Source organism: Heptranchias perlo, chromosome 3 (assembly GCF_035084215.1).
Source record: "Heptranchias perlo isolate sHepPer1 chromosome 3, sHepPer1.hap1, whole genome shotgun sequence".
In the NCBI taxonomy this organism is placed as follows: Eukaryota; Metazoa; Chordata; class Chondrichthyes; order Hexanchiformes; family Hexanchidae; genus Heptranchias; species Heptranchias perlo.
The window spans coordinates 34,263,935-34,288,371 of NC_090327.1; the positions used below are offsets into that span (position 1 = coordinate 34,263,935).

The window sequence follows — 24,437 nt, forward strand, 5'->3', positions numbered from 1 at the left end:
TCAGGTGCAACCCGTCCGACTTGTACAAGTCCCACCTTCCCCAGAAGCAGGCCCAGTGATCCAGGAAACTGAAACCCTCCCTCCTGCACCAACTCTTTAGCCACGCATTCATCTGTTCTATCCTCCTATTTCTATACTCACTAGCCCGTGGCACTGGGAGTAATCCAGAGATTACAACCTTTGAGGTCCTGCTCTTTAATCTGCTACCTTGCTCCCTAAATTCTTGATGCAGGACCTCATCTCCCTTCCTACCTATGTCGTTGGTCCCAATGTGGACCACGACCTCTGCCTGCTCACCCTCCCCCTTGAGAATGCCATGAAGCCGCTCAGTGACATCCATGACCCTGGCACCAGGGAGGCAACAAACCATCCTGGAGTCACGTTTACGGCCACAGAAACGCCTGTCTGTTCCCCTTACGATAGAATCCCCTACCACTATAGCTCTTCCACTCTTTTTCCTCCCAGCCTGTGCAGCAGAGCTACCCCTGGTGCCAGGAAGTTGGCTGCTGCTGCCTTCCCCTGATAAGTCATCCCCCTCAACAATATCCAAAGCGGTATATTTGTTTGAGAGGGGGACGGCCACAGGGGACCCCTGCACTGCCTGCCTGCTCCTCTTACTCTGCCTGGTGGTCACCCAATTACTTCCTGCCTGTACAACCTTTACCTGCGGTGTGACCATCTCACTAAACGTGCTATCCACGACGTTCTCAGCATCGCGAATGCTCCTTAATGAATCCATCCGCAGCTCCAGTGCCGCAATGCGGTTTGTCAGTAGCTGCAGCTGGATACATTTCCCGCACACATGGTCGTCAGGGACACCGGAAGGGTCCCTGATTTCCCACATAGAGCAGGAAGAGCATAACACGGGGCTGGGCTGTCCTGACATGACTTACCCTTTAACTAATTAATTCAAATTAAATGAATCCCACCAATTTCACTTCAATTTAAAAAGGTATACTCAAGGGCCCTTGCTGAACAGCAGTCCCCCACTACACAACAGAGACCAGAGAATCCACAAACTCTAACCTTGGACAAATTCAGCAGGAAAATACTCACCAGCCAATCACTTACCTCTTCCTTGGTGACGTCCCACTTGGATTACTTTTTGCTTCTTATTTATCTTAGGTCCAGGAGTTAAGTCCCTGTGATGTCGCACAGTAGTTGTCTCTTGGTGCTCTTCATTGGATCTCTTCATTGCTAAATCCTTGGCCCCATTTTCTTACCCTCTTCATTGCTCAGTCTACATTCCCATCTTAAAATAGCTAATAAGTGGGTTGCCTGTTGCATTGTAGGTTAAAAGAAAAGAAAGAACTTGCATTTATATAGTGCCTTTCATGAGCTCAGGTCATCCCAAAGCAATTCACTGCCAATAATGTACTTTTGAAGTGTAGTCATTCGTGATGTAGGAAAACACGGTAGCCAATTTGCACACAGCAAGATACCACAAATAGCTATGAGATCGATGACCAGATAATCTGTTTTTAGTGATGTAGGTTGAGAGATAAATATTAGCCAGGACTCTGGGAGAACTCCCCCACTGTTCTTCATATGGTGTCATGGGACCTTTTACACCCAACAGGGCAGACGGGGTCTTGGTTTAAAGTCTCCTCCAGAGCCCTCACTCAGTACTGCACTGAAATGTCAACCTAAAATCTGTGTTAAAGTCTCTCTAGTGGGGCTTTAACCCATGATCTTGTGACTCCGTGGCGAGGTTGCTACTACTGAGTTGAGGCAAGCACCTTTTTCAGGTTGGTTGGTTTAGTAATGGAATCATATCCAAATCTCTCTGTGGCAGAAACAATTTATACTTGTCTTCATATTACTTCACCCTGCTGGACCCATTAATATCATGTCTTCATCTTCAAGTAGGTCATAGGTATTGGCTTGTTAAACAAGAGCTCAAATTTAAGGAGATGGATTATTAGTGTTGGATTAGCCTGTTTTAATCCAGCCTGTTTGAAGTTATTTCCCCTTTGGTTACATCATAAGCAATAGAGATAACTGACTGAGACACATTACACTCATCCATACAGTAATACATATATAACCATAGTCTGTGTAAACCTTAGCTGAACCTATTGATTTACTTACAATAAGTTTGGAAGTGATGTAGTTCAATCCAAAACTAGGGTCTTAAATCTAAACAAAGGAAATTATGAAGCTATGAGGCGCATGTTGGTTGTGGTTGATTCGAGAACTACATTAAAAGGTATAACAGTAGACAGGCAATATCTAGCATTTAAAGAATTGATACATAATTTGCAACAAATACATATTCCTTTAAGGCAGAAAAACCCAATAGGAAATGTGGTCCAACTGTGGCCAACAAGAGAAATTGAAGGTAGTACTAAATCACAGGGAGAGGCATATAAAATTGCCAGAAAAAGCAGTAAGCCTGAGGATTTGGAGCATTTTAGAATTCAGTAAAGGAGGACCAAGAAATTGATAAAGAAAGGAAAAATAGAATATTAGAGTAAATTCGCAAAGAACATAAAAATGGACTGGAAAAGCTTTTATAAGTATGTAAAAAGGAGAAGACTGGTGAAGGCAAATATGGGTCCCTTACAGACAGACAGGAGAATTTATAATGGGGAATAAGGAAATGGCAGAGAAATTAAACAAATACTTTGTGTCTGTCTTCACGGAAGAAGACACAAAAAAACTCCCAGAAATACTAGAGAACCAAGGGTCTGGCGAGGAATGAGGGACTGAAAGAAATTAGTATTAGTAAAAAAAAATAGTACTAGAGAAATTAATGGGACTGAAAGTCGATGAATCCCAAGGACCTGATGATCTACATCCCAGGGTTTTGAAACAGGTGGCGATAGAGAAGTGTATGCATTGGTTGTCATCTTCCAAAATTCTATAGATTCTGGAACGGTTCCTGCATATTGGAGAGTAGCAAATGTAACCACACTATTTAAGAAAGGAGAGAGAGAGAGAAAACGGGGAACTGCAGACCTGTTAGCCTGACATCAGTAGTAGGGAAAATGCTAGAATCTATTATAAAGGATGTGATAACAGGACCCTTAGAAAATAATAATAGGATTTGGCAGAGTCAACATGGATTTATGAAAGGGAAATCATATTTGACAAACCTATTGGAGTTATTTGAGGATGTAACTAGTAGAATAGATAAGGGGGAACCAGTGGATGTGGTGTATTTGGATTTTCAGAAGACTTTCGATAAGCTCCCACACAGGAGGTTGGTGAACAAAGTTAGAGCACATGAAATTGGGGGTAATATACTGGCATCGATTGAGAATTGCTTAACAGACAGAAAACAGAGAGTAGGAATAAACAGGTCTTTTTCAGGTTGGCAGACAGTGACTAGTGGGGTACTGCAGGGATCGGTGCTTGGGCCCCAGCTATTCATAATCTATATCAATGATTTGGATGAGGGGACCAAATGTAATTTTTCCAAGTTTGCTGATGACACAAAACTAGGTGGGAATGTGCATTATGAGGAGGATGCAAAGAGGCTTCAAGGGGCTATAGACAGACTAAGTGGGTGGGCAAGAACATAGCAGATGGAATACAATATGGAAAAATGTGAAGTTAATCCACTTTGGTAGGAGAAACAGAAATGCAGGGTATTTTTTTTAAATGGTAAGAGATTGGGAAATGTTGATGTTCTACGGGACCTGGGTGTCCTTGTACATGAGTCACTGAAAGCTAACATGTAGGTGCAGCAAGCAATTAGGAAGGCAAATGGTAAGTTGGCCTTTATTACAAGAGGATTTGAGTACAGGAGTAAAGATGTCTTACTGCAATTATATGGGGCATTGGTGAGACCACACCTGGAGTATTGTGTACAATTTTGGTCTCCTTACCTAAGAGAGGATATACTTGCCATTGAGGGAGTGCGCTGAAGGTTCACCAGACTGATTCCTGGGATGGCGGGATTGTCGTATGAGGAGTGATTGATTAGACTTGGCCTGTATTCTCTAGAGTTTAGAAGAATGAGAGGTGATCTCAATGAAACATACAAAATTCACAGGGCTCGACAGGGTAGATGCAGGGAGGATGTTTCCCCTGATTGGGGAGTCTAGAACCAGGGGTCGCAATCTCAGAATAAGGAGTTGGCTTTTTAGGACTGAGATGAGGAGAAATTTCTTCTCTGAGGATGGTGAGTCTTTGGAATTCTCTACCCCAGAGGGCTCTGGAGGCTCAGTCATTGAGTACGTTCAAAACAGAGATCGATGAATTTCTAGACATTAAAGGCATCAAGGGATATGGGGATATTGCAGGAAAATGGTGTTGAGGCAGAAGATCAGCCATGATCTTGTTGCATGGTGGAGCAGGCTCGAGGGGCCGGATGGCCTACTCCTGCTCCTATTTCTTATGTTCTTATGTCCCTTAAATTATCAGCAATTTAGCCATACGGGACGATGTGCTCCCGAATTTCTGTGTCTTTGTAATCAATAGGAAGGAGGCATTGCTGGATCCAGTTCTGAGGAATGAAGTGGATCAATTGGAGCAAGCTGTTCCAGCACAGTTGCAACACTGGCATCTACCTGACAATGTGGAAAATTGCCCTGGTATGTCCTGTCCACAAAAAGCAGGACAAATCCAATCCGGCCAATTACCGCCCCATCAGTCCACTCTCATTCATCAGCAAAGTGATGGACGGTGTCGTCAACAGTGCTATCAAGCGGCACTTACTCACCAATAAACTGCTCACCGATGCTCAGTTTGGGTTCCGCCAGGACCACTCGGCTCCAGACCTCATTACAGCCTTGGTCCAAACATGGACAAAAGAGCTGAATTCCTGAGGTGAGAGTGATTGCCCTTGACATCAAGGCAGCATTTGACCGAGTGTGGCACCAAGGAGCCCTAGTAAAATTGAAGTCAATGGGAATCAGGGGGAAAACTCTCGAGTGGCTGGAGTCATACCTAGCACAAAGGAGGATGGTAGTGGTTGTTGGAGGCCAATCATCTCAGCCCCAGGGCATTGCTGCAAGAGTTCCTCAGGGCAGTGTCCTAGGCCCAACCATCTTCAGCTGCTTCATCAATGACCTTCCCTCCATCATAAGGTCAGAAATGGGGATGTTCGCTGATGATTGCAGTGTTCAGTTCCATTCGCAACCCCTCAAATGTTGAAGCAGTCCAAGCCCGCATGCAGCAAGACCTGGACAACATCCAGGCTTGGGCTGATAAGTGGCAAGTAACATTCGCGCCAGACAAATGCCAGGCAATGACCATCTCCTACAAGAGGGAGTCTACAGCACCTCCCCTTGACGTTCAATGGCATTACCATTGCCAAATCCCCCACCATCAACATCCTGGGGGTCACCATTGACCAAAAACTTATATGACCAGCCACATAAATACTGTGGCTACAAGAGCAGGTCAGAGGCTGGGTATTCTGCGGCGAGTGACTCACCTCCTGACTCCCCAAAGCCTTTCCACCAACTACAAGGCACAAGTCAGGAGTGTGATGGAATACTCTCCACTTGCCTGGATGAGTGCAGCTCCAACAACACTCGTAGCTCGACACCATCCAGGACAAAGCAGCCCGCCTGATTGGCACCCCATCCACCACCCTAAATATTCACTCCCTTCACCACCGGCGCACAGTGGCTGCAGTGTGTACCATCCACAAGATGCACTGCAGCAACTCCCAAACCCACGACCTCTACCACCTAGAAGGACAAGAGCTGCAGGCACATGGGAACACCACCACCTGCACGTTCCCCTCCAAGTCACACACCATCCCGACTTGGAAATATATCGCCGTTCCTTCATCGTCGCTGGCTCAAAATCCTGGAACTCCCTACCTAACAGCACTGTGGGAGAACCTTCACCGCACGGACTGCAGCGATTCAAGAAGGCGGCTCACCACCACCTTCTCGAGGGCAATTAGGGATGGGCAATAAATGTTGGCTTTGCCAGTGACGCCCACATCCCATGAACGAATTTTTAAAAAGTGTCCGTGGTGGAACATTTAGGGAACAGTGATCATAGTATCATAAGGTTTAGATTAGTTATGGAAAAGGACAAGGAGCAATCTAGAGTGAAAATACTTAATTGCAGGTGGGCCAATTTCAGTGGGTTGAGAACAGATCTGGCCCTGGTAAATTGAAGTCAAAGATTGGCAGACAAAACTGTAATCAAACAATCGGTGGCCTTTAAAGAGTTTACGGTTCGGGTACAGTCTAGGTACATTCCCACAAAGGGGAAAGGTAGAACAACTAAAGCCAGAGCTCCTTGGATGATGAAAGAGATTATAGTAAGATGAAGCAGAAAAAGGGGACGTATGACGGGATTGATAATACAAGGTATTAAATGAGTACTTTGCATCTGTCTTTACCAAGGAAGATGATGCTGCCAAAGTCACAGTAAAAGAGAAGGAAGTTGAGATACTGGATGGGCTAAAAATTGATAGAGGAGGTACTAGAAAGGCTGGCTGTACTCTCACCCGGCCCGGATGGGATGCATCCTAGGTTGCTGAGGGAAATAAGGGTGGAAATTGCAGAAGTGCTGGCCATAATCTTCCAATCCACCTTTAGATGTGGGGGTGGTGCCATAGGACTAGAGATTGCAAATGTTACACCTTTGTTTAAAAATGGATGTAAGGATAAACCCGACTACTACAGGCCAGTCAGTTTAACCTTTGTGGTGGGGAAGCATTTAGAAGTGATAATCCGGAACAAAATTAATAGTCACTTGGACAAGTGTGGATTAATAAAGGAAAGCCAGCACGGATTTGTTAAAGTCAAATCGTGTTTAACTAACTTGATTGAGTTTTTTGATGAGGGCAGTGTGGTTGATGTGATGTATATGGACTTTCAAAAGGTGTTTGATAAAGTGGCACATAATAGGCTTGTCAGCAAAATTGGAGCTCATGGAATAAATGGGGCAGCGGCAGCATGGATACAAAATTGGCTAAGTGACAGGAAACCAGAGTAGCTCAATTGCTAAATTTAAATGTGAGATGGATAGCTTTTTGACAACCAAAGATATTAAGGATATGGGACAAAGGCAGGTATATGGAGCTAGTTCACAGATCAGCCATGATCTTATCAAATGGCGGAGCAGGCACGAGGGGCTGAATGGCCTCCTATGTTCCTATTAGCGTCAGGGGCTGGCAGATAACATGGGCAGATAGCTAGGCTCTCAGCACGTGAATACATGCTGAGTTTGAGATACTGGAGGCAATGAAGGAGGTTAACAGATCAATAAAGGAGACACACATAATCGGGACATAAAGCAAATGCCCGGCTTAAAAGATAAAGGAAATTCAGGCGCAAGTGAGTTACACATGTGAGCGGTGATGAGGTAATGAGAGGTGATCTTATTTCAACATATAACCCTGAGGGGACTAGAAGGGGTAGATGCTGAAAGGATGTTTCCCCTTGTGGGAGAAACTAGAACTAGGGGCCACAGTTTAAAAATAAGGGGTCTTCCATTTCAGAAGGTGTTGAGGAGAATTTTTTTTCTCTCAGAAGGTCGTGTGTCTGTGGAACTCTCTTCCCCAGAGAGCAGTGGAGGCAGGGTCATTAAATATTTTTAAGGCTGAGTTAGATAGATTCCTGATTAACAAGGGAGTCAAAGGTTATAGTAGTTAGACGGGAAAGTAGGGTTGAGGTCACAATCAGATCAGCCATGATCTTATCAAATGGCAGAGCAGGCTCGAGGGGCCGAATGGCCTACTCCTGCTCTTTGTTCGTATGGTGAACAATTGTTTTTCGGACTGGAGGAAGGTATACAGTGGTGTTCCCCAGGGGTCAGTACTGGGACCACTGCTTTTTTTGATATATATTAATGACTTGGACTTGGGTGTACAGGGCACAATTTCAAAATTTGTAGATGATGCAAAACTTGCTAGTGTAGTAAACAGTGAGGAGGATAGTAATAGACTTCAAGAGGACATAGACAGGCTGGTGGAATGGGCGGACACAAGGCAGATGAAATTCAATAAAGAGAAGTGCGAAGTGCTACATTTTGGGATGTGGAATGAGGAGAGGCAATATAAACTAAAGGGTACTTTTTTAAAGGAGGTGCAGGAACCGAGAGACCTGGGGGTATATGTGCACAAATCTTTGAAGGTGGCAGGACAGGTTGAGAAAGTTGTTAAAAAAGCATATGGGATCTTGGGCTTTATAAATAGAGGCATAGAGTACAAAAGCAAGGAAGTTATGTGAACCTTTTATAAAACACTGGTTCGGCCACAGCTGGAGTAAGTATTGTGTCCAATTCTGGGTACTGCAGTTTAGGAAGGATGTGAAGGCTTTAGAGAGGGTGCAGAAATTTACTAGAATGGTTCCAGGAATGAAGAACTTCAGTTACATGAATAAACTGGAGAAGCTCGGGTTGTTCTCCTTAGAGCAGAGAAGGTTCAGAGGAGATTTGATAGAAGTGTTCAAAATCATGAAGGTTTTAGATAAAGTAAATAAAGAGAAACTATTCCCATTGGCGGAAGGGTCGAGAACCAGAGGACACAGATTTAAGGTGATTGGCAAAAGAACCAAAGGCGTCATGAGGATAAACCTTTTTTACGCAGCGAGTAGTTATGATCTGGAATATGCTGCCTGAAAGGGTGGTGGAAATAGATTCAGTTGTGTCTTTCAAAAAGGAATTTGATAAATACTTGAAGGGAAAAAAATTGCAGGACTACACAGAAAGAGCAGGGGAATGGGACTAACTGGATTACTCTTACAAAGAGCCAGCATGGGCTTGATGGGCCAAAAGGCCTCCTCCTGTGCTGCAACCATTCTATAAGGAGTTACATAGTTTTTAATGAGAACCCAAGGTTGAAGGAAGATTAATGAGAACCCAAAGAAGATAAGGTGAATCGGGAAATGGTGATCAGGTATGTCAAACTTGAATTGAAAAGCCTGAAGATTGTTGGAGAAAGATGTAGGAGAAGGGAAGTATGGAGTTGCCCTGTTTGAGGTCTTGGGAAAGAATGAGTTAAGACTGAGAGATGATTCTTAATGCCATCAACAGGCATTTTGGCAGAAGTGGTTAAGTGGTTTTGCAGAATAGCCCACAACAGCTGGTGCTGTGGAATCTGCCCCTTGTACATTGCAGGGTTGATTTCACAGCAAGAGACTAACAACTGCACATAAAGCTTAGTTGGTACGTCACTGTTTGTGACTTTTTGGCTGCTGGATCTTCCATATTGTTTAGATTTCAGTTGTGTGCACAACTTTGATCCTTTGCTATTTAGCTATAAGCACTGGAAACATTTTAACATCTAGGTAATGAATTTCTGAAGGAAAGTGTTAGTTTAACTGCAGTCTATTATGCTGTTAATGAGTATCCAGCAGTACAAGGATTGGGCTGATGCAATTTTATTCAATAATTTTGCTCTTTCTGGATCAGGGAAAGCTGCAATGAAAACTCAGATCTCTTCAAAAAGGGATCATTTGTACTTTTGAATTAAACATCACACTGGGGCGGCTTTTCCTCTTCAGGGCCCAAGCACAAGAGCCTGGCAGCACATAAGCACTTATCTTAAATTTAGGCAAACCTCTACATGATTTTCCTCCCATTGAAGTTAATGGGTGGAAAATTGTGTGCAGTTTGTGTTCAAATTTGCAATTGGTGCTTACGCCCTGCTAAGCTCGACTGCTGAGGAGGAAAATTCGATCCTGTTTTCTTTTGCGCTCCTACTGTTATCTTGAAACTATTCAATTTGAGAAAAAGATGTAATAAAAATCATTAGTAGCCCTTTCAATTGCTTATTCCATAAGTGCCCTGCCTGCTTGATTCCCAGTCTGCTGAGGTAGCTACTCTAAGCTTAGTGCCATTAATTTAGGGCCAAAGCCCCTCCAATAGGCAGGGGATAAATCAGCCAGGGTTCCCAATGCAGATCACTATTCCCTTACAGTCAGAAATGGGGGAAATTATAATGGGGAACAGAGAAATGGCAGAACAATTAAACACATACTTTGGTTCTGCCTTCACAAAGGACACAAATAACCTCCCAGAAATTTTAGGGAACCAAGGGTCTAGTGAGAGGGAGGAACTGAAGGAAACCAGTTTTAGTAAAAAAAAAATAGTGCTCGGGAAATTAATGGGGCTAAAGGCTGACAAATCCCCAGAGCCTGGTAATGTACATCCCAGAGTACTAAAGGAAGTGGCCCTGGAAATAGTGGATGCATTGGTGATCATCTTCCAAAATTCAATAGACTCTGGAACAGTTCCTACAGATTGGAGGGTGGCAAATGTAACCCCACTATTTAAAACAGGAGGGAGAGAAAAAACAGGGAATTACAGACCAGTTAGCCTAACATCAGTAGTGGGGAAAATGCTAGAGTCTATTATAAAAGATGTGATAACAGAACACTTGGAAGGCATTAATGGGATTAGACAAAGTCAGCATGGGTTTATGAAAGAGAAATCATGCTTAACAAATCTCCTGGAGTTTTTTGAGGATGTAACTAATAGAATAGATAGTGGAGAACCAGTGGATGTGGTGTACTTGGATTTTCAGAAGGCTTTTGATAAGGTCCCGCACAAGAGGTTAGTGTGCAAAATTAAAGCACATGGGATTGGGGGGAATATACTGACATGGATTGAGAATTGGTTGACAGACAGGAAACAGAGAGTAGGCATAAACTGGTCTTTTTCCGGGTGGCAGGCAGTGACTAGTGGGGTACCGCAGGGATCAGTGCTTGGGCCCCAGCTATTCACAATATAGATCAATGAATTGGTTGAGGGAACTAAATGTAACATTTCCAAGTTTGCAGACGACACACAGCTGGAGTGGAATGTGAGCTGTGAGGAGGATGCAAAGCGGCTCCATTGTGATTTAGACAGGTTGGGTGAGTGGGCAAGAAAATGGCAGATGCAGTATAACATGGATAAATTAATGTGGGGAACCCATTTACACAAACGCTTTGATTGTAAAAACAGAAAGGCAGATTGTTATCTGAATGGTGATAGATTGGGAAAAGAGGAGGTGCAACGAGACCTGGGTGTCCTTGTACACCAGTCGCTGAAAGCGAGCTTTCAGGTGCAGCAAGCAGTTAGGAAGGCGAATGGAATGTTGGCGTTCATTGCAAGTGGATTTGAGTACAGGATCAGGGATGTCTTACTGCACTTATACAGGGCCTTGATGAGACCACATCTGTAGTATTGTGTGCAGTTTTGGTCTCCTTATCTGAGGAATGGAGGGAGTGCAACAAAGGTTTACCAGACTGATTCCTGGGATGGCAGGACTGACGTATGAGGAGAGATTGGGTCGACTAGGCCTGCGTTCACTAGAGTTTAGAAAAATGAGAGGTGATCTCATCGAAACATATAAAATTCTAACAGGACTAGACAGACTAGATGCAGGGAGGATGTCCCGGTCGCTGGGGAGTCCAGAACCAGGGGTCACAGTCTCAGGATATGGGGTATGCCATTTAGAACCGAGCTGAGGAGAAATTTCTTCACTCAGAGGGTGGTGAACCTGTGGAATTCTCTACCACAGAAGGCAGTGGAGGCCAAGTTATTAGATGTATTCAAGAAGGAGATAGATATATTTCTTAATGCTAAAGGGATCGAGGGATATGGGGAAAAAGCGGGAACAGGGTACTGAGTTAGATGATTAGCCATGATCATTTTGAATGGTGGAGCAGGCCCGAAGGGCCGAATGGCCTACTCTTGCTCCTAGTTTCTATGTTTCAAATGGTTAAGTAATGTGGAGTAACTACTTTTGTTGGACATATGCAGAACAAATAAAATATTGAGGACTTTCCAAGTCGCGTTGCAAGTTACTTTCAAGCAATCTGCCAAATTTCACCCCATTTTTTAAAAAAAATCACCAAACCACTACTTAAGAATGTAGAGGACTGGAAAAGCCATTGCAGCCCATCTGGCCAGCCTCAGTAACTAGAAAATATCATATCCCACGATACCTGTTGAACCCCTCTGCCAAATGTTTCTCCAGGTATTTCTCGTCTCTTGCAATCCTTGTGCCTAACCCATTGCACAACCCAGTCTCCACCTCACCTGAATGTCTTCAAGTCTTGCTGAGATGTTTTGATTCTTTCTTCATTCCTTCTTTGTGTAAACTATGGTACTGCATGGTACCAAGGATCACAATGGAAGAAAAATGTGTGTTGGGGGATATTGGTAGTTTTGTCATTTAGTCCTGATGATCTAAAAGATGAAAGTGAAGCTGGAGTAGTTTGTTAGCGTAACCCTAACTGCTTTAAGATGACTTCCAGTTGCTGTATATTTATATATATTTTTCACTACTGTTTACAGATTATAATTGTTTTTACACTTGTGTAGTGGTGGTTAGAGAGAGGTTATGTGGGTGATTAATGGGGACCTTTATAAAGTTACATAAGATAGTTAACTGATAGGAAAGATGCATTATGGCACAGTGCATGAGAGCTCTGGTATTTGGTGGCTGAGCATGTTGGGGCCCTGGTCATCAATTCAATTCATCTACGATGAACTACTTGGGGTGGGGGGGGGGGGGGGGGGGTCATGTAATGCAGAGGTCTGGTGTCTTTGTAGAGAGTGGGAAAGAAAAATCTAAAGGGGAATCTCCATTGCTGAGTTCCCCCAAGCAGTGTGGGCTGACGACTGACAGTGAGTGACCTGCCCTCAGCTGTGCATGACACCTACTGAAAGGGGAAGAAATAAAGTGATTTGTGCTCTCTTAAAAAGCTTTTATGTGACAAAATGAACCAGAAAAATAGCACACTTTCTATAAAAGTAATAATGGGAATTAATATTTTCAAAAAATCAGTTCATTCAGAGTGAAAGTGATTTTAGTGTTATCTGAATCCTTCAATTAAATGACTATCTTATACCTACCATCCATTACATATCAACCGAACTCTAACACTAAGACATGTTTTGGGCAGCAGTTGATGTTAATTGGAAAATGTCCCTTTTTCACAGGAATTTGAAGAAGGAGCTGAATGACATAAGATTTGAATTTACTCCAGGTAGAGGTATGTTGTTTCTTCATTTCTGTTGCCCCATATTTTTGATGACATGCTCCAGTTGAGAATTTATGGATCAGCTATGGCAGTCAGATATAGAGTAAAGCTCTCTTTGCTCTGCCTCATTAAGGTATTTTAACCCCAACCTTGGAAGAATACCTCTACTGCACCATAAGAAGAAAGAACGTAAGAAATAGGATCAGGAATAGGCCATACGGCTGCTCGAGTCTGCTCTGCCATTCAATAAAATCATGGCTGATCTTCTACCTCAACTCCACTTTCCTGCTCTATCCCCATATCCCTTGATTCCCTTAGTGTCCAAAAATCTATCGATCTCAGTCTTAAATATACTCAACAACTGAGTATCTACAGCCCTCTCGGGTAGAGAATTCCAAAGATTCACAACCCTCTGAGTGTAGAAATTTTTCCTCATCTCGGTCCTGATTGGCCGACCCTTTATGACCCCTAGTTCTAGACTCTCCAGGCAGGAGAAACAACCTCTCGACATCTACCCTGTCAAGCCCTCTAAGAATTTTATACGTTTCAATGAGATCACCTCTCGTTCTTCTAAACTCCAGAGAATATAGGCCCATTCTACTCAATCTCTCTTCATAGGACAACTCTCTCATCCCAGGAATCAATCTAATGAGCCGCCTTTTCGCCCCCTCTAAGGCAGCTATATCCTTCCTTAGGTAAGGAGTCCAAAACTGTACGCAGTACTCCAGGTGTGGTCTCACCAGAGCTCAATATAATTGCAGCCGGACCTCCTTACTCTTATACTCCAACCTCCTTGCAACAAAGGATGACTTACCATTTGCATTCCTAATTGCTTGCTGTACCTGCAAGTGCAAGGACACCCAAATCCCTCTGACTACCAACATTTCTTAGTCTCTCACCTTTTAAAAAATATTCTGCTTTTCTATTCTTCGTACCAAAGTGAATAATTTCACATTTTCCCACATTATACTCCATCTGCCACCTTCTCGCCCATTCACTTAACCTGTCTATATCCCTTTGCAGCCTCTTTGCGTTCTCCTCACAGATTACTTTTCCACATAGCTTTGTATCGTCAGCAAACGTGGATACATTACACTGGGCACCCTCAACTAAGTCATTGATATATATTGTAAGCATCTGAGGCCCAAGCACTGATCCTTGCAGCACCCCGTTACAACCTGCCAACCTGAAAATGACCCGTTTATTCCTACACTTTTTTTTTCCCTTTAACCAATCCTCAATCCATGCTGATGTGATGTTTCCATTTCCCATACCTAGTCAGCCCTCTGACTGCAACTGTCAGCTTATGCCAAATAGTGAACAGGTTTGTGGTGTCGCCAATACGCATTTGGAACTGGGAAGTCCCAAGCACCAATTGCAAGGCTAGCAATCTCATGCGTTCGGATGACTCGATGTGATTTTTTTTTTTCACTTCTTTCATTTTGTAATCTCCTTGCACTACAGAAGACAATACACTATCGTTCTGGTCCTGATCCTCCATGAGTGCCATTGTATAGCTGGACATTAGGACTCAGATAAAAGTAATTAAAGTGACCTGTCTGTTTAACACAGAACAACATAACTAAGATTAGAAACCACTTTGCGAATAGTTGTGGGCATAACTTTCTGGTACTCTGTGCTGACTGTTCTTGGGTCATTCTATCTCACAGACTTGATTCTGAATGTCCCTGTGTTGTGATACAGCTTTGGACCATCCCCTAGACTTGATTCTGAATATTGTCTGAATGTCCATGTATTGTGATACAGCTTTGAAACTTCCCCTAGACTTGATTCTGAATATTGTCTGAATGTCCATGTATTGTGATACAGCTTTGAAACTTCCCCTAGACTTGATTCTGAATGTTCCTGTATTACAATACAGCTTTGGACCATCCCCTAGACTTGATTTTGAATATCCCTATATTGTCGCCCAGCTTTGTAAAATGTGCTGAGTCAGCTGTTCTGCTGTCTTCCACGTCCTGTTAAACCAGTTTTGTTTTTATGGTCAAAAATTCACCCAGCCCATAGTTGAAATAAATGGAGTTAATCAGTAGATATACTAAGTCACCACACACTGATGACCGTTCAAACTAAAAACACAAATTGTTCACATACAGTGGGGCTTATCTTTCAGAGTGCTGGATTTTGAGTAACGGAGGGACAATGTTTTCCAGTTAATTCCAATTTAATGTAATTGTTTTGTGCATGAGCTGATTATGTGACGTTTAGTACTCTATCTCTATGTGCTATTTATCAGAACTCTACTTATTCTCCCTCTCCCCCCCACTTCAGTTTTCTCCAAGATTTTCTTGAATAGTCCATGCTGGGGGGTACGATTTCATGAGTGCCAGCAGCCCTCCAATATTCCAACTAAGTGGCCATTCATCATGCATATGGACAACGAGTGTCAGCAGGTTATTTGACCAGTGAGGGCAGCAAAGCCAAACATAATTCTGTCCTCACCCTACCTGCACTTCCCAGCAAGCATCAGTGGGTAGGCAGCAGGAGGCCTCGCTGATTTCTTTCCCTTCTTCCCTTGCATAGCATGCTGAGATCTATTGTAGCATCCTAATTGTCATCTTGGGTGAGTTCAGCTAACTCGGCACAGATAGGATTGAACCTGGGACTTTCACGGTCTGTATGTTTAAGTTCCACACAGCAGTGCCAACTCAGCTATTGAGAAAGACAAAAATATCTTTCATTTAAAAAAAATATATTATGTAGGAGTTCAGATTAAAGATGAATTGTGAAAATTTTGAAATAAGTATAACATTGGTTGGCCTTCGACTATCTATGTAATTAACGAGTACGTACATTTGTTCTGACAGATACAGCAGATGGTGTTTCCCAAGAACTTGTCTCTGCGGGTTTGGTTGATGGAAAAGACGTAGTAATAGGTAACTATTGCTAGGACTGCACTGTGTAGTTTCTGAATTTGAAGATTTCTCTTTCTTGAAGATTTTGGGCCAGATTTTGCTGGAGTGTGGCATCTTATGGCTCGAATCTCGTACCCTGTTAGTTAGACTTATTCGTGCACGTTTAGGTTTTAAAAATTTTGCCCACGATGTTGCTGGAAGTGCGAGTTGATAACGACACAGCGAGGGCATCTGGGACCTTGGTGAACAATGGGACAAACTGTATCTCCTTAAACAATGAGATTTAAGGATTGAGAAATAAACAGAGGAAGCACTGAGAAGGAGAGTGAATTAGAGTGGGTGAATTCAATGTCAAATCAGGTACAAAAAGAGGGAAAGAAAGATCAGATTGAGACACGGAGAAAAAAGAGACAAACAAACGAAAAGTAAGAAAAAAAAATTAAAATGTAAAATTTTTTAAATCTACATTTCACAACCTGAAGGAATGAGACTCCACACTTAAAATTGTTCACTTTCTGGGCAAGAGAGATTGATTGGCAGTTATTAACAATTATCACATTGTTAAAAGGTGCTGTTAATTACTAGACTTAACTTTCTGTGGCGAGTTTAATGTGCAAATGCAGCAACATCATGAAAATTATGGGGAGGTTAAGAGCGAGGCTAGTGATGCAAATCGGCCAGCAACGTGGAGATTCGCAATTCATGGGGTATCTCTTCCTCGCTACAAATTGCTGGCCAATTTGCACATCAATAATGTCATGTGTCGTTCAGACCTCGTTATTTTTTCAGAAAATCTGGCCCAATCTTTCTCTCTCGCACTGGATAGGGTGGTGTAATGGTTACATTACTGGACTAGTAATCCAGAGACCTAGACTAATTATGCTAAGAACGTGAGCTCAAATCCCACCATGGCACTTTGAGAATTTGAATTTAGTTTTTAAAAAAAAGCTGGTATCAGTAAATGTGACTGTGAATCTGTTGGATTTTTGTAAAAACCCACCACCACCTTCTTGAGGGCAACTAGGGATGGGCAATAAATGCCGGCCTTGCCAGTGACGGCCACACACCGAGAATGAATTTTAAAATAATTTGGCTTTCGTTCATTTTATTTTCCATCCCTTGGGTGAAATGGAGGATGGAAGATTTGTGCGGCCAGTGGCATGCTTAGCGGCTCTGGTGAGATGAGCCATTGTTGGATTGGTTTTGGTGCTGCAGGGGCACGCTGCCTATAGTTCAGTCACTGTGTGATTGATGGCAGCTCATTTACAATTGGGTCAGCAGTGTTAAGCATCCTGTTTTCCCAACTGAAAGAAGCGTACTAGGAGACGGAAACAATGAGAGGAGATGGAAAGTAAAAAAAAAATACAAGTTAACCTTTAGCCTGAAAGACCTGGAAATTCATTTGGAATATTAAAATCTAAGTAGCAAGCTAAGAGGTTTTTTTTAAAAAACTGTCGATTACACATTGAAGTACCAAAGTACAGCAAGTGATGGGTTCTGCTGTTCCTCTGAGTTCCTATTGTCCACCTGGGAAGCACATAGTGAAGATCTGCTGTCTCCCCATTCCACTAGCTACTTGTGTTTCTTTTAGCAGGCAGTGTTGGTGGCAGAGGCTAGGGAGTTAGTTGCCAGCGCACTGAGGAAGAGGGAACATAGGAACAGGAGTAGGCCATTCAGCCCCTCGTGCCTGCGCCGCCATTTGATAAGATCATGGCTGATCTGTGATCTTGCTCCATATCCCTCAATACCTTTGGCCCATATCCCTCAATACCTTTGGTTGCCAAAAAGCTATCTATCTCACATTTAAATTTAGCAATTGAGCTAGTATCAATTGCCGTTTGCGGAAGAGAGTTCCAAACTTCTACCGCCCTTTGTGTGTAGAAATGTTTTCTAATCTCACTCCTGAAAGGTCTGGCTCTAATTTTTAGACTGTGCCCCCTATGCCGAGAATCCCCAACCAGTGGAAATAGTTTCTCTCTATCCACCCTATCCGTTCCCCTTAATATCTTATAAACTTCGATCAGATCACCCCTTAACCTTCGAAACTCTAAAGAATACAACCCCAATTTGTGTAATCTCTCCTCGTAACTTAATCCTTGAAGTCCGGGTATCATTCTAGTAAACCTACGCTACACTCCCTCCAAGGCCAATATGTCCTTCCGAAGGTGCGGTGCCCAGAACTGCTCACGGTACTCCAGGTGCGGTCTAACCAGGGTTTTGTATAGCTGCAGCATAACTTCTGCTCCCTTGTACTCTCATCCTCTAGATATAAAGGCCAGCATTCCATTAGCCTTATTGATTATTTTCTGCACCTGTTCATGACACTTCAATGATCTATGTACCTGAACCCCTAAGTCCCTTTGGACATCCACAGTTTTTAACTTTTTACCATTTAGAAAGTACCCTGTTCTATCCTTTTTTGATCCAAAGTGGATGACCTCTCATTTGTCTACGTTGAATTCCATCTGCCACAGTTTTGCCCATTCACCTAATCTATCAATATCCCTTTGTAATTTTATGTTTTCATCTACACTGCTTACAATGCCACCAATCTTTGTGTCATCGGCAAACTTAGATATGAGACTTTCTATGCCTTCATCTAAGTCGTTAATAAATATTGTGAATAATTGAGGCCCCAAGACAGAACCCTGCGGGATTCCACTAGTCACATCCTGCCAATGTGAATGCTTACCCATTATCCCTACTCTCTGTCGCCTTTTGCTCAGCCAATTTCCTAACCAAGTGCGTACTTATCCCTCGATTCCATGGGCTTCTAACTTAGCTAACAGTCTCTTATGTGGACATTGGATGAAAATTCGCTGCTACTATATTGGGGGGAAATTAAATGCAAAATTAAGTAAAAGTTTGAACTATACTGTATTCTGTCTAGTCTGTCTTGAGGTGAATAACTGTGTTGGTCCTCCTGATTAGGACTATTTCTAGTGTAATTTGCATGACAAAATGGACACTTCGATTTCAGCAGAAACAATTTCAGTGATAAGAACGTTTAACATTTATGGGGATGGAAATTGATCTCCGGCAGTAGTGCAAAACAGGCGTTATCGCTTCAGCTGCCAGTTGTTCACCAGACTGATTCCTGGGATGGCAGGACTGTCGTATGGGGAGAGATTGGGTCGACTCAGCCTGTATTCACTCGAGTTTAGAAGAATGAGAGGGGATCTCATTGAAACATACAAAATTCTGACAGAGCTAGACAGACTGGATGCAGGGAGGATGTTTCCCCTGGCTGGGGGGGTCTAGAACGAGGAATCACAGTCTCAGGATACGGGACTGGATACATTTAGGACTGAGATGAGGAGAAATTTCTTCACCCAGAAGGTGGTGAACCTGTGGAATTCTCTACCACAGAAGGCTGTGGCGGTTAAGTCACTGAATATATTTAAGAAGGAGCTAGATAGATTTCTAGATACAAAAGGCATCAAGGGGTATGAGGAGAGAGCAGGGATATGGTATTGATATAGAGAATCAGCCATGATCATATTGAATGGCGGAGCAGGCTTGAAGGCCCAAATGGCCTACTCCTGCTCCTATTTTCTATGTTTCTGTGTATGCCCCGCCTGATATTCTGTTCCATTGACTTCAATATCGGGGTATAACTGGCAGGCTAAGCGATACTGCTCGCTCTGCACTACCGCCCAACATTAATTTCTACCCCATAGTATTTATTTTCTATTTTATTGGCTGTCTCCCCAGCGAGTCGAGCTCATTAATGGGACTTGGAGAGGTAGACCTGATAATGGGAGCGAGGCTATATCCTATTTGGCTCCATATAACTCAAAATTTAAAATAAAATTGCTGGACTATAACTTGGTGTTGTAAAATTGTTTACAATTGTCAACCCCAGTCCATCACCGGCATCTCCACACCATATAACTCAGTAATCCAATGCCCCATTTTGTAGGGTGTTCCCAGCTTGACAAGCAGCAGGAAGTTTACTCAGCCATTGAGAAAGGCAAAAATACTTTTTTATTTAAAAATAAAATGTAGGACCCCTACATCACTTGGCTGTGGAGGAGTCAGTAAACTTTCCCAACTTGCACCTAATTTCTCTACATTACTCTCTATTTGCTTATATAAGTGACTGAGTGAGTGGTCAGACAGGGAGTGGTGAGCAAGATAGGAGCATTAATGTTGAGACAACAACATATGCCAGGACTTTAGAAATAAGGGAAGGCTGAAGATTGAATGGTAGTTAGAGATAGGATGGAGGTGTTGAGTGCAAGTTTTTGAAGGTTGAGAGGAGAGATGTTGACGGTTGTTTTGAAAGGTGTAGAGAATTCTTGGTGTAGGTGTGGTTTATTCTGGTCCTGTACACTCCAAGGTTTCTAAACCAATCTCCCCCTCTCCCTCACAGCTTGTGAATATCATTCACAGATCACTGCTCGTGATTAAGAAAATTATTACTACATTTTCAATTTGATCGTTATCATCGGTGCTGTAATTTAAAGTGTTTTCATGTTTATGGTAATTGATTCCAAAAGCCGGAAATAATATCTCTATCTAACCAAGCTATCTTCTATCTTCTCTGGAGCATTGTAAAATGGCACTGTTACAGCATAAGAACATAAGAAATAGGAGCAGGAGTAGGCCATATGGCCCCTCGAGCAAGCTCCGCCATTCACTCAGATCGTGGCTGATCTTCAACCTCAACTCCGCTTTCCTGCCCAATCTACATATCCCTTGATTCCGTTAGAGTCCAAAAATCTCTATCTCAGCCTTGACTATATTCAATGACTCAGCATACACAGCCCTCTGGGGTAGAGAATTCCAAAGATTCACAACCCACTGAGTGAAGAAATTCCTCCTCATCTCAGTCTTAAATGGCCGACCCCTTATCCTGCGACTATGCCCTCTAGTTCCAGACTCTCCAGCCAGGACAAACAACCTCTCAGCATCTACCCTGTGAAGAGATTTTGAATGAGATGAGGCTCATCTTCGAAGACCTGACTGATCTAATTTTTAGTGCCCCCTAGTAGCAAGAGATCTCAAGTGAAAACATTGCAGCCACTCATAAGTATGGTAATATATAAAAAAGCCAGTCCTGATTGCATTTCTGTTTGCAGCTGTACGTTTTGCACCTCTTTCGTGAAATTTTGTCTGATAATGCTCCTGTGAAGTGCCTGAGGATATTTTATGTTGAAGGCTCTATATAAATGCAAGTTGTTGATGTAGTATTAGCTGCACATTGACTGACATTATGAATCCTTCTGTTCTGTAATAGAATGCTCAAAGTCAAAGACATAAGTTCTTTTGTCTGTCTCCTCTGGCAACACCTCATTCCTAGCCTTCCTCTCCGTTCACTTCCCTCTCTCATATTACCCGTGATATGCTCCTCCTGCACGATGTGGGAAGTCATGGACACTACCAGTGTCCCTGGCGACCATGTATGCAGGAAGTGTGTCCAGCTGCAGCTACTGGCTAACCGTCTTTCGGAGCTGGAGCTGCGGGTGGATTCACTGTGGAGCATCCGCGATGCTGAGACTATCGTGGATAGCACGTTCAGTGAGGTGGTCACACCGCAGGTAAAGATTACGCAGGCAGAAAGGAAATGGGTGACCACCAGGCAGAGTAAAAGGACTAGGCAGGTAGAGCAGGAGTCCCCTGGGGCCATCTCCCTCTCAAACAGATATTCTGCTTTAGATACTGTTGGGGGAGATGGCTTATCAGGGGAAAGCAGCAAGAGCCAGGTTCGGGGTACCACGGGTGGCTCTGCTGCACAGGAGGGGAGGAAGAAGAGTGGCAGGGCTATAGTGAATGGGGATTCAATTGTAAGGGGAACAGATAGGCGTTTCTGCGGCCGCAAACGTGACTCCAGGATGGTATGTTGCCTCCCTGGTGCTAGGGTCAAGGATGTCACGGAGCGGCTGCAGGGCATTCTGGAGGGGGGAGGGTGAACAGCCAGTAGTCGTGATCCATATTGGTTCCAACGACATAGGTTAAAAAAAGGGATGAGGTCCTGAAAGGTAAATTTAAGGAGTTAGGAGATAAATTAAAAAGCAGGACTTCAAAGGTAGTGATCTCAGGATTACTACCGGTGCCACGTGCTAGTGAGTATAGGAACAGGAGAATAGACAGGATGAATGCGTGGCTCCAGGGATGGTGTAGGAGGGAGGGATTTAGATTCCTGGGATATTGGGACCGGTTCTGGGGAAGGTGGAACCTGAACAAGCGTGACGGGTTACACCCGAGCAGGACCGGGACCAATGTCCTCACGGGGGTGTTTGCTAGTGCTGTTGGGGAAGGTTTAAACTAGAGTAGCAGGGGGATGGGAACCTGAGCGGGGAGTCAGAAGAGAATAAAGTTGAGAGCAGCAAGAGAGGGGAAGACCCAGGGGAAATCTACAATACAAATAGTACAAACAGTTGTTCAAGAACAAGTGAAAGGGAAAAGTGTAGAGCAGCAGAAAGAAAGTGTACTTTAGGCACGATAGATTAAATAAAAACTAGAAGGCACAAGGCGATTAACCCAGCATCAAAGCTTTGGCAGCGGGTTGGGAACCTGAGCAGGGAGATAGAGGAAAGCGTGTCAGGAAGGGATAGAAGGTATGGAGTAAAAGGTGAAGTGTTAAAAAAGGAAAAAGCAGGAACTAAGTGTCACAAAACATATTTGAAAGTTCTTTATCTGAATGCACGTAGCATTCGTAACAAAATGGACGAGTTAACGGCACAAATAACTACGTATGGGTATGATCTTGTGGCCATTACAGAAACATGACTGCAGGGTGACAACGACTGGGAATTAAAAATGCCAAGGTATTTAACAATCAGGAAGGACAGGCAGGAAGGAAGGGGAGGTGGAGTGGCTATGTTAATAAAGGAAGGAATCACTGTAATACAGAGAAATGATATTGGGACAAAAGATCAGGACAATGAAACAGTTTGGGTAGAGATAAGGAATAATAAGGGGGAAAAAAATACTAGTGGGCGTAGTATATAGGCCTCCTAATAGTTGCAACTCTGCTGGAAGAAGTATTAATCAGGAAATAGTCGGGGCATGTAATAAGGGAATAGCTATAATTATGGGGGATTTTAACTATCATATTAACTGGACAAATCAAATTGGGCAGGGCAGCCTTGAGGAAGAGTTTATTGAGTGTATTAGGGATGGATTTCTTGAGCAGTATGTAACTGATCCTACAAGGGGGCAGGCAACCTTGGACCTGGTCCTGTGTAATGAGCCAGGATTAATTAATAATGTTCTAGTTAAGGATCCCCTTGGAATGAGTGACTATAACATGGTTACATTCCATATCCAATTAGAGGGTGAGACGGTTGGTTCTCAAACAAGCGTACTGAGCTTGAATAAAGGAGACTATGATGGTATGAGAGTGGAATTGATTAAAGTGGACTGGGAAAATAGATTAAAGGGTAAGACGGTACATGAGCATTGGTGTTCATTTAAGGAGTTATTTTACAACTTTCAAAAAAAATATATTCAACTGAGGAAAAAAGTGTGGCTAATTAAAGAAATTAAGGATAGTATCCGACTAAAAACAAGGACATATAAGGTAGCCAAACTTAGTGGGAGGATAGAAGATTGGGAAGTCTTCAAAAGACAGCAAAAAGTAACTAAAGGATTGATTAAGAAAGGGAAGATAGATTATGAAAATAAATTAGCAAAAAATATAAAAACAGATAGCAAGAGTTTCTATAGTTATATAAAAAGAAAAAGGGTGGCTAAGGCAAATGTAGGTCCCTTAGAGGATGAGACCGGGAAATTAATGGTGGGAAACATGGAGATGGCAAAAATGCTGAACAAATATTTTGTTTCAGTCTTTACGGTAGAGGACACTAAGAATATCCCAACACTGGACAAACAAGGGGCTCTGGGGGGGAGGAGCTTAATACGATTAAAATCACTAAGGAATTGGTACTCAGTAAATTAATGGGACTCGAGGCGGATAAATCCCCTGGACCTGATGGCTTCCATCCTAGGGTCTTGAGGGAAGTGGCAGTCGGGATTGTGGATGCTTTGATAATTTTCCAAAATTCTCTGGACTCGGCAAAGGTCCCGGCAGATTGGAAAACTGCTAATGTAACACCCTTATTTAAAAAGGGTAGTAGGCAGAAGGCTGGAAATTATAGACCAGTTAGCCTAACATCTGTGGTGGGTAAAATTTTGGAGTCTATTATTAAGGAGACAGTAGCGGAACATTTGGATAAACATAATTTCATAGGACAAAGTCAGCATGGCCTAATGAAGGGGAAGTCATGTCTGACAAATTTGCTTGAGTTCTTTGAGGACATAACGTACAGGGTGGATAAAGGGGAACTAGTGGACGTAGTGTATTTAGACTTCCAGAAGGCATTCGACAAGGTGCCACATAAATGATTATTGCTCAAGATAAAGAATCACTGGATTTGGGGGTAATATTCTGGCATGGGTGGAGGATTGGTTATCTAACAGGAAGCAGAGAGTTGGGATAAATGGTTCATTCTCGGACTGGCAACCAGTAGCCAGTGGTGTTCTGCAGGGGTCGGTGCTGGGTCCCCAACTCTTTACAATCTATATTAACGATTTGGAGGAGGGGACCGAGTGTAACATATCAAAGTTTGCAGATGATACAAAGATGGGAGGGAAAGTAGAGAGTGAGGAGGACATAAAAAACTTATAAGGGGATATGGACAGGCTGGGATTTGGCAGATGC

General features: G+C 43.0%; 1 protein-coding gene across 1 annotated transcript in view; it reads left to right on the forward strand.

The window, feature by feature from the left end:
- oxsr1b (oxidative stress responsive kinase 1b) overlaps nt 1–24,437 on the forward strand; it is a 216,610-nt gene that overhangs the window by 183,571 nt on the left and 8,602 nt on the right. Inside the window, exons 15-16 of the mRNA XM_067978763.1 lie at nt 12,853–12,905; nt 15,722–15,790. Coding sequence (XP_067834864.1) covers nt 12,853–12,905; nt 15,722–15,790 — 122 coding nt within the window. The remainder of the gene's footprint in view (nt 1–12,852; nt 12,906–15,721; nt 15,791–24,437) is intronic.